The sequence below is a fragment of the Astyanax mexicanus genome, chromosome 4 (genome assembly GCF_023375975.1).
Source record: "Astyanax mexicanus isolate ESR-SI-001 chromosome 4, AstMex3_surface, whole genome shotgun sequence".
NCBI classification, from domain to species: Eukaryota; Metazoa; Chordata; class Actinopteri; order Characiformes; family Acestrorhamphidae; genus Astyanax; species Astyanax mexicanus.
The window spans coordinates 34,504,571-34,515,832 of record NC_064411.1 but is presented as its reverse complement, the minus strand read 5'-3'; the positions used below and the strand labels follow the sequence as shown (position 1 = coordinate 34,515,832).

General features: G+C 36.4%; 1 protein-coding gene across 1 annotated transcript in view; it reads right to left on the bottom strand.

The window, feature by feature from the left end:
* The window catches only part of trpa1a (transient receptor potential cation channel, subfamily A, member 1a), a 34,942-nt gene extending 25,640 nt beyond the window's left edge, over positions 1-9,302 (bottom strand). The window contains exons 1-8 of the mRNA XM_007252975.4: positions 9,193-9,302; positions 7,348-7,498; positions 5,797-5,972; positions 5,549-5,656; positions 5,027-5,135; positions 2,877-3,022; positions 1,547-1,683; positions 1,389-1,437 (exon numbers count right to left, since the gene is read on the bottom strand). Of these exons, the coding sequence (XP_007253037.3) occupies positions 1,389-1,437; positions 1,547-1,683; positions 2,877-3,022; positions 5,027-5,135; positions 5,549-5,656; positions 5,797-5,972; positions 7,348-7,498; positions 9,193-9,255 (939 nt within the window). The 5' untranslated portion in view covers positions 9,256-9,302. The remainder of the gene's footprint in view (positions 1-1,388; positions 1,438-1,546; positions 1,684-2,876; positions 3,023-5,026; positions 5,136-5,548; positions 5,657-5,796; positions 5,973-7,347; positions 7,499-9,192) is intronic.
* Between the last annotated feature and the right edge of the window lie 1,960 nt (positions 9,303-11,262).

The following is an 11,262-nucleotide window of genomic DNA, read 5'->3' as shown; positions in this document are numbered from 1 at the left end:
AAGGTGTATCCAAACTTTTGACTGGTACTGTATGAACAACTTAGCAAGCATTTTAGCCTAACAAGCTAAGCCAGGTTATTTAGCCAGTCAGATGAGCGATAGCTGCTGTTCAAAGTTTGCTTTTCCAAGTTAGCAGTGAAGTTACAAGACTGATGTAGCTGATAAATAAAGCATGTCTGTCGCATGATGCAAATTATGTGTGTAAGCTTCCATTGTTAATTAGCTACTATTTTAAATTAATTTAAAATAAAAAAAAAAATGGTTCAAAATGCAGTAACTTCAAATATCAAATTTTAAAACCCTTTTTCAGGTGTTGTGCCAAATGTTGCACTCTTGAGGAAATCTAACTTCTTGAGTCCACAGACATCATGTAGCAAAACCCTCAGATTCCTTTTATTTCTGATTATAAATAAGGGTAAATCTACAGTTAACTACAGAAAAGACTGAAAAAAGGTACCGTATTTTTTGCATTATATGGTGCACTTAAAATATTTAATTTTCCCAAAAATCGTCATTGCGCCTTAAAATCTGGTGTTCATTATGTATGAATTCTACCAGTCAGGTTGTAAGGAGCAGTAAAGCCACTCTGCTGAAGTACAGCGTTATACTGGAGTTTCAGTTTAGTTCTCCAGTGCAGAGACTGGAACAATATTAGCATTACCCTCTAACTGTGCTAAGTGCTAACTCTTTTGCTGTTCAGAGTTGAGTTTTATCGGCCCGTAGCCTGCTGCTAACCCCGGCTAGCATAGCTAGCTGGCATGTTAAAACAAGCTACGTGGGATGAGCTGCTGGCTAATATCTCACTGGATTACCAGAACACTTAGGATTCCATAGTGTGGCGCTGTCGGGCAGCATTAGTGGAAATCTGGAAATCTAAGCTTACTGTAAATAAACAGAAGTGATTTACTCACCCAAATAAACAGTTTTCAGGAGAGAAATTTGTGTAGATTAACATCCAGTGCTCGTTTGACTTGCTTGTTTTTTTTAAGAATTACAGTATTGTTTACTAGGCTTAGCTCAGTGGTGAGACCTGTTGAATTAAGAGGGAAACATGGCCACACCTCTGTTCCTTAATAGTGTCACTTAATGCACCTTATAAACCGGCGAACCTTGTGTATAAAAATATACCGTTATAATACGGTGTGCATTATCGTGCAAAAAATACAGTAGGTGTGAAAGCACCCTTTTAAGAGTTTTGTTAAATGCTTAGGTTATAGTTTTACTTTTAGGTTTCAATCACCTTAACCATGGCTTAGACCATCTTCAGGCAGTAAAAACTGGTGTTATGCTGAATTTTACAGCAGGGGTATATTAGAATAATTTATAGAACTCTCATTTTTTTTAACAGCATCCACTGTATGCTCCTGTGGCTAATCAGAAGATATTACCTGTGAGATGAGATACTCAGCCAGTTCATAATGGTCAAAAATAGTCGCCCTGAGAAGGGAAAAAGAGAGGGAGGTGAAAACGAATGCATGAACGCTTTAAGTCCCCCAGCAGGCATATTAAAACTATTTATACAGTATTTATGACCCATCATAAATACTTATGAAGTGGAGTTTGGCAGGCTCCGTCAGTGATGTTGATGATGTCGCACACTCTGTCATAGGCCAGGAGCATGAGCTTCACTGCTTCAGTGGCACCTTGTGTGCAGGCAAAGTGGAGTGCAGTGGATTTATCACACTGTGGAATCAAAAATAATAGTTATAATAATAATTATTTATTAAAACTCTGTAGATCTATTTCTTAAAATTATGGATGATAATCTGTCATTAAACTTTGGAGAATATTTTAGATATTTAAGTGGTGCTAAAATTTGTGAACCCTATTTTTTATTAAAACATGTTTTTACTTAAATTCTTGAAAAAAGTCCTAAAAGTATAAGAGGCAAACCAAATTAAACAAACAAGACTAAAATATTAATTTCAATATTACATAATCGTGAGTGACAAAAGTATGTTTACATCAGCAGAGAAAACTTTTAACCCATACCTCTGTACGTACCAGCTTTAACTCTGATAAATTGCTGGGTTTCCTTCCATTAACTGCTGATTCTTATTCTTATTTAATCCATTTTTTTTAGAGCAACTTGTGTGCTGAAGGTCATTGTCTTGCTGCATGGCCCACATTATCTTGGAATTCAGATACAAACAGATGTCCTAACATTTGCTGGTATAATATATAATTTATTGTTCCATGAATGATTACAAGACATCCTGGCCTGGATGCAGCAAAACAGGTCCAAACAATTATGCAACCGCCACCATGTTTCGCAGCTGGGAAAGGCATTCTTTGCTTGAATTCTGCATTTTTCCTTCTGTAAACATTACACTTCTTATTTAAAGCAAAAAGATCTTTGTTGATGGACCACTTATGGAGAGGGTAATAATGGTGTTGAATTTCCTCTATTTGTACACAATCTGTTTGACAGTAAATTGATGGAGTCCAAACTCTTTAGAGATGGTTTTAAGAAGCTTTTCAAGACTGCGGAGCATCAACAACTTTTCAATAATAAATGTGCAGGTCATGACACACTTCCACAAATGTGAGTTGTGAAGATTAGACTTTGATAAATACAATTGATCTGCAAATCCTAAAGGATTACACTCATGTGCCACTCACAGGTATGGACTATTGGATTGTTTTCCTTCATAAATAAATGAGATATCTAATATCAAATGTGTGTCTCATTTGTTTGATTTAATTCTACATTTAGGACTTGAGTGTGTGAAAACCTATATAGAAATATGAAAATTCTAAAAGTTGTACATTGTTTCAACCACCACTTTATGTTCTGTATGTTTTACATTATATATTTCAAAACATATTTGAATGTTTCTGTTTTCCATGATGCTATTTGACCTTGACTTGAATACCTGTTGTTGGTTAATTTTGGCTCCATGAGCGATACAGAGTTGGATGACATCAAGGTTGCCACCACGTACAGCCAGGTGAAGAGGGCTGCTAATGGACTTGTCTACGTAGTTTATGTGGGATTCAATGGACATTCCAGCCTCCTGTCCTGTGTGCAAAACAATTGAAACACTGGATAAGACATACAGTATACTCGTCAGTAAAAGAATTGTTACCCAGAAGAAAGCTTGAAATGCTATTCAGAAGGAAGATAAAAGTTACCAGGAAACAAATTATTAAACATTTGGATGGAAATAAGCAACTCTTGGTCATATTTATTCTTTTCTTTCTTCTTTTTTCTTTATTTCAAATTTTTATCTCCCCAGTTTAGATTAAGAGTTTTAGATCAATTTTTATCTTACCAAGAACACAGCCAATTACCCAACCCACTCATTAGGACTCCCCCTATCACTAGTAATGCCCCAATACACCAGGAGGGTTAAGACTAGCACATGCCTCCTCCGACACATGTGAAGTGAGCTACTGCCTCTTTCGAACTGCCTCTTTTCAGTTGCAGCATTGCCAAGTTGCTGTCACGCTCGGAGAAAAGCACAGCGACTCGGTTCTGATACATCAGCTCACAGACACCTTGTGCTGAGCGACATCACCCTTTGAAGTGATGAGGGGAGAAAGCGCCATTCTACCCGCCCGGAGAGAGCAAGGCCAGTTGTGCTAACTCAGGGCTCCAGCAGCTGATGGCAAGCTGCATGAGCGGGATTCGAATCAGTGACCTCCCAGTTATAGGTCTTGTTTATTAGGCTTTTAATAAACCTTTGGTCTTTATTACATGTATTTTATAAATATTGCCCATATCACTCTAACTTTTTAATAATTTATGGTACCTTTCTTTGTCCTTCTGATTTTATACGGCGTTGCAATCTGACACTTCCTACTGGGTGCATTGTGTTTGATGATGAGTGTAACAGAATAAACCACTTTTCCAAATGTACTGTATACAGACACTTGCTGTAAGGTAAGGTGATTGATTCATTCTTGGTTATAGGCATTATTTCAACTACTCTTAAAGCAGTTCAACTGAGAATCTTCACTAAATATGTGTGGCTATATCATTCTAAGTCACTCATTCCTAAGGAGTTTAGTGGAGTTTTATCACTGTAACTCACCCCAAGTTACTTTAATGGAGCTTTATCACTCTAACTCATCCCTAAGCTGTCACATGAAGGTAAGAATTCTTAGCCACTTAATTGAAGCTCCATGATTCCTGGACAACTCAAAGGAGTTTAGTGGGGCTTCAATACTCCCAACTTACCCCAATGGAGTTCAATGATGCTCAACTGGCCCTATCTTACACCCTGCGTAAGGTGCGCTGCATGGTTCATTGCTATCTTACATCCCCACCAATAATCTATTTTTACCATCTGCATTGTTTAAATATCAATGGTGCTTGGCAATGTATCTATGCTGATGGGTGTGGTGGTCTGGACATAAGATGTGTTGAGGTAAATGTCTGGTATATTGTCATATTGTTACATTAGCAATGAAAACATATATGCGCAAAACCTAGAGAGTCTAATAGGAAGGGTGTGAAGTGCCTTTAGTAACTTGGCCCTGCAGTGTAAAATAAAAATCTGAAAAGTGTGACATGCAAAAGTATTCAGCCCCCTACATCAATACTTAGTAGAGCCACCTTTCTCTTTCTCTCTTAGGGTATGGATCTACCAGCTTTGTGCATCTAGAGACTGAGACTTTTGTACATTCTTCTTTGTAAAAATATCTCAAGCTCAGCAAGGTTGGATGGAGAGCATCTGTGAACAGCAATTTTCATGTTTTGCCACAGATGTTCAATAGGATTTAGGTCAGGACTTTGACTGGGCCATCCTAACACATGAATATTGTTTGAACTGGCTGTATGTTTATGGTCATTGTCTTGCTGGAAGCCAAATATCCTTCCCAGGGTCAAGTCTTTTGTATTTACCTCCATCCATGTTTCAGAGTAAAGGGGCTTTGTGTTGGTCTATCACTTAAAATCTTAAATTTGTGGTTGTAAGCTGACAAAATGTGCAAAAAAAAGAAGAATTTTGAATATTTTGCAAGCTTCTGTATTTAGTATAATGGTGTAAGTGCTTCCAAAAATGACCAAATGCAGTCTGACCTTTCTGTAGAACGACCTCCATGGTTTTCTTAGCTCCGGCGAAGGCGGCGGCGTGAATAGGAAAGTGGCCCAGCTTGTTCTGCCGACACAGTTTTGCTCCATTTCTTTGCTGGAGCGCAGGTGAGAGATTCAGTACCCTGCTGATTACTCCTCCAACCTTGAGTGTCCTTCACTTCTTCTGCTGGAGGGCCATCCTGCAGCTTCATTATGCCAGCTCATTATCCAGGCTTCATATGAGTTGAATCAGCTGTGATGAAGTTAAAACTGAACTGTGTAGTGTATTGGCCCTCAGGGCAGGAAAAGAAGTGAAGGACAATTCTATATTGGTGATTGATAATAAGGTGTTGTGCTGAAAATGGTCCCAAATAATACCTGGACAACAGTGAACATGTTGGAAATTATGCAGCAACAGATGTCCAAACAGTGACCAATGAGTGGAAAACAAGGGATGAGTGTTTCTAATAATGTGGCTTGTGGTTGTAGTGTGTTGTATTTGTACTGATAATCATAAAAGGTGTTTACCAGAATACACAGCGCCTCATGGTTGTCCACTGAAGCCGCCAGAATCACAGGAGTGTTTCCCAGATCCCCCTCCAGGTTAACGTTGGTCTGGCTGTGTGAGACGAGTTGCTGTGCAGAATAGAATAAAGGATAAAGATTTGTATTTTTAGATCATATTGTTTTATATTTGTGAAATAAGCCCTTGGGGGCTCCAGAAGGAGAACTGAAGACCACGGCAATAGAACACTATGTTCCGTTAATGGACCCACCTCCACCAGGCCGTTGTGTCTGAGGCTGACTGCCAGGTGCAGAGGGGACAGCAGGGATTTGTTGAGGATGTTGGGGTCGGCGCCCAGGCTGAGGAGTGCTGAACAGCTCCCACGCTGGTCCTTCTGCACGGCCCAGTGCAGTGGAGTGTTCCCTTCCTCATCCACCACATTCAGTTCTACATACACACAGACGAACAAACCAGAAACACAATTTTATACTGTTCTTTTATACTGTTCTATACTCTCAACTTGTTCGATTAGCCTGTTTTTTGTGAAAAACATATATCAAAACTCATTTTCGATAAACACACACTGTACACCCCCCCCCCCCTACACATTTATATTACACACAGTATGTTTGGCCAAGGGCTAATGAACATTGCTTCATTTGTAAATTTGAAACTAAACTAATTTTCTACTCATATCTTGAGTTTGATTCATTTTCTTTTACATTTTATTAAAAAACTAATACAAAAAAAAGAGTAGCACTTTTTGAAAGAAATGTAACATAAGAAAGGTAAAGAGCAAAAATTAACCATGTAAGCTGTTTATATTGCTTGCAATTTAGGTGAAGCAAGCATGTGTAAAGCATTTTAATGTAAAATTGCGTAATTTTGCTGAATTAAATACAAGTAACAAAGTAAACGAGTAACAAAAATATAACCACACAAGGGTTAAATGTATAGTTTTGGCACCAACTGCAAAAAGATGCATTGAAGACAAGCTCAGACAAAATAAACACAGCCCATATGAATTTTTACTCATGGTTACATATGAATCACTCAAAAGAAATTAAGTACAACTGGATAACTTATTGAGCATGATAAATATTGATTAAGATAAAATATGGATTATTTATGTAGTCGAAAATGACACAATATACTATAGGATAAAACTCCTCCATATTCTTAATTTTTTTGTTGTTGTAGCAATCAGAGCAAAAACACTGAAGATATCAAGAGATATTAAGAGATATTAAGATGCTAATCTACTATATACACTTATTGACAAAAAGATAACAAATGCTGGATTGCTGCAAGATTCTAAAACTCAGTTGACAGACTTTTAGAGTCATTTATAATGTATTATAACATATACAGCATTTTTTACACTCTCTGTAAAGTGCCAAACTTGCAACATTTTAATAGATTATAATAATATATATGTATGATATATGATATCTTCCAAATGAAATGCAGTGAAATAAGATAACTTTTCAATGATATTCATTTTTTTAATGCACTAGTATATAGCACACATAAATAACTTGTATTACAAACAGCTTATGGGGTATCATGGTCACATTTTATAATGCATAAGAAACACGTCTATAATGTGTTCTGCATTTTTGTAAATATTTCGAGCCATGTTTACAATGCCTTATGTTGCTTTACAATGTGTTATGAGTGTTTATAATGTGTTTATGCAGACATAAACACATTACAGACGATATTTATAAAAAGCGTTTCTAATATTATATACAATGACGCACCTCAGCCTGTAATCCTTAATCATTGACCTTTCATCGACAAAAGTTTTGTCATCTCTCACCTTGCTGTCCAGCGATCTGCACGATGAGTTTGATGGCACGGAGGTGACCTTTGCATGCAGCGTAGTGCAGGGGACTGGCACCTGTATCGTCCCGTACAGCCAGCTGCTTTGGATGCTTTTCCAGAGCCATAGTGTTCCCCTCCAGAGCCCACTGCAAAACAGCACAGCCATCATTCACTTACTGTACAGGCTGTTATACCTTTCGAGCTCACAGAGGATGAAGGAACTGAGCAACAAGACCAAATCAAGCTCAGGAAATAACTCATAGCTCACCCAGGTCCATAAGTAAACTTTTGACAGTGACACAATCTTTGCTATTTTGCCTCTGTAATGGAGCTGCCAGATATTGGATACATTTTACATTGCAAGTGTTCTTTTTTCGACGATATATATTGCATGCTTTTTCATGTCTGAACCGATCAAGAGCTGAGTCAGCGCTGAGCACTCAGCAAAACAACAGTAATCGGCCCTTTAATATGGCCTTTAAATGGCTTTTTAAAAGGTAAATAAGCCTTTTTTGGGGGGATTAAAAGGGTGAATTCAGCTGTAACTGGACATATCTGCACTACAAAACTGTGCCGGACTAAGGTGCACAGCTTTGGACACGTTTGTGTTTACAAGCATGTGCTTAACCATGTGGATGGAGGCCATGCGGTTACCTCGTGTTTACTCCTGCCCCCCTCCAGCTTGTGCTTCTCAGGCAACAGCAGGCTGTCACTTACACAGACTCAGAGACAGCACTGTATATCTACTTCTTGTGTCAAGGATCATAACATTGCAACATGACATGTTTGATTTAATTGCCTTAATGTGACTATTGCGCATGTGCACATCGCAATGACGATGCTTAAACGATATATATATATATCGTGCAGCCCTACTCTGTAACAGGGATGCACCAAATTTTTTGACTTCATTTACACCAATTACATTTTTGCTGATGCAATCGGATTGCAACCAGCCACAAGGTTAAAAAATGGTTCTTTGTGCAATAAATACTTTTAATTATAGCTTTGTTATTGCTTTTAATTTTAATTAATTTTTCATTTTAAAAAGTGAGACAAAAATAATAATATTACTCGCTATTCGGCCTTTGGCCAGATGTTTCATACTGTTCACTCTGAGTTCCGGCAAAATCCTTTTTTTTATGCATCTCCAGTCTGTACAACAGCTTAATGTTAACTCAATCTAAAGTGATATCTTCAGTAAACACCAATGTCCCGTTTTATTGACAGCCATGCATGCCCATGCAATAAAAGTGCCCCCACCATGTTTGACAGATAATGTGGTATTGCTTCAGATTTTAAACCTCATATAGACAAGACAATTCTAGGTTACTGAACCCCATCACATCTCTACACCTCCACAAGTGCCAATCTCTGTGCCTTACAGACAATGTCTACTATACATTTGGGAGCACAAACACACTAGACAGTTCTGGAATACAGAGCATGTAACAGAATGTAAAAGGCAGTCTTTAAATAGCTATGTGTCATGATTGGGCCGAAATCAGACTGTGTTTTTTTTCATTGACTGCTGATAAGTGAATTGCTTTAAACAAGCTGGAAACTTGTGCAGAGTATTAGGTAGCATAGGGAGAAAAGGGAGTATAGGGTAGTAGAGCGTGAGTATATATAGGGAGTGTGTATGCCTTTAGCAATTTTCCCAACTCCAACATTTGGATGTTTTTCCCAATTTCAATTCATGCTCCAGTACTTAAAGCTAAAAAAACAAACTACAGAAACCTCAATAGACTACCGTTGCAGAAAAGTTAGGACATCACAAATTATGTCTTTTTTTTTTTTTTTTTTCTTTAGCAAAAATAGCTATAAATAAAATCTGAACCTCAAAAACATCTGTAGACATCTGGTTGCTTTTGTCCAGGTCCATCTGGCTGGAGTTTGGCATAGTGTATCTGCTGTTCACTTAGACCTGCCTACAAATAAAAACATACAAACAAACAGAGAATCAGTTTTGTACACTGACATGCCAAAAGTCACAGGACAGGAACTAGTATTGTTCCGCATGATGAATTCCAAAGAACACTGCACAACTAAGACTAAAAAAATGTTACAACAACACAGATAGAACCAATATAGACACCCAACTCAAAAGCCAAGCTTAATTAAATTCATTTAGCAGCTCCTTCAATTTTTTTATTGTGATAAGGAAGACACATGACTGCAAAGATGTTCAGATTAAAATCAATTTCATAACATATTTTACGTATAATATGTTGTTCTGGAAATCTTGTCAGAAGCATGTAAATTGTTAAATCTTTTGAACACAGAAACTGTCCTGTGATGCACTCAGGACGCTCAGTATATAGCACTTAGAGACTTCATGAGAACTTTCCACATCTATAAAAGGATCTGTGACATATATGTCACCATGGGCTCTTATGGGATAAGTTTCAACAGTGGTAACTTTGAGTCAATAATTGAAGTACAATTTTTACACTCTCAAATAGACCTTTTCTCGTTTTGTTTAGATTATATATTGTCCAAGAAAAAATGCATTAAACAATATTATTGTCATTTTAAGACCATTTGATGGCAATGATATATTGATAATATAATCAGAGGTGTCAAGTAACAAAGTAAAAATACTTTATCTACATTATCTTATTTAAGTAGAAATATCAGTTACCTATACTTTACTGGAGTATTTAATTTTTAAACCTTTTAAACATTTTACTTCTACTGCTTACATTTTCACATAATTATCTGAACATTCTACTCCTTACATAAAAAAATAGCCTTGTTACTCCTATTATATTTCAACTTGTTTTCATTCTGGCTTCTCATTGTTAAAAAAAAAAAACACAACAAATCTGTCCATATACATCTCTACATCAGGATAAAGTGAATTTGATTGTGATTGGATGATGAGAAGTATAAACATATACCATTCTGTCATTCTATTGGTTTATACAGGATCCGTCTCATCTACACATCTTGTCACATCAGACTCCAGAAAGAACATAGCAGATGTATATCGTCGCTGTCCTATAAAAACACCTATCTCCATTTTTGTTGATTTTTAGTTTACTACAAACTGTCCCTTACACTGTGCCAAAATTTCTTTATGAACGGACCACTTAAACTCTTTAAAATGACCTGAAATAAACTCTTTTTGCATTGACTTCCATTTAAAGTTCACAAAGTTTTTTCTCTCTCCTCTAAAGTTGCTGTTTTGGAGATAAGTGTTTTTCATTAGACAAGCGAAGATGTAGCCTAGTTTGAAGATGATCCGTGCAGAGACTCAAGAGAACTCAAGTGAAACATCCCAACTAAGCCTCTTTAATGTACTTTTTGTCTTTAATATAAATGCATTCATTTACAATGTTTATATATGTTTTATCAACATTAACATTTTAATATAACATTATATAGAATTTGTTCTTAATGACATTTCCCCCCTTTTTGCTTTTATATTTTAAGTAATTTTAAATAGAAACCATTACGTTCACACTTTTACTTGAGTAAAAAGCTTGAGTTGATACTTCAGCTTCTACTAAAGTATTTTAAACCCTAGTAACTATACTTCTACCTGAGAAATGAGTGTGAATACTTTTGACACCTTTGAATATAATAGTATCATGATCCAGTTAGGTGTAACTGGAATAGTAAAGTTAATTAAATTTCCATGTTCAAAACAATTAATTAGAACATCAATAAAAAAAATCAATTATTTTAAAGAAAAATAAATAAATAAATAAAATACAACCACTGCATATGCAACATACTAATGTATTCACATAAATGATGCTAAGAAAAATGCTAAATCATGCTAAGAAAAAAAATTATGTGTACAATTGAGGTCTGGAAAACGTATCAATGTCATGCCCACATATTGTTCCATTGTACCAGGTCTTTATCATACTTTATCATACTGTAAAACATAATGATCCAA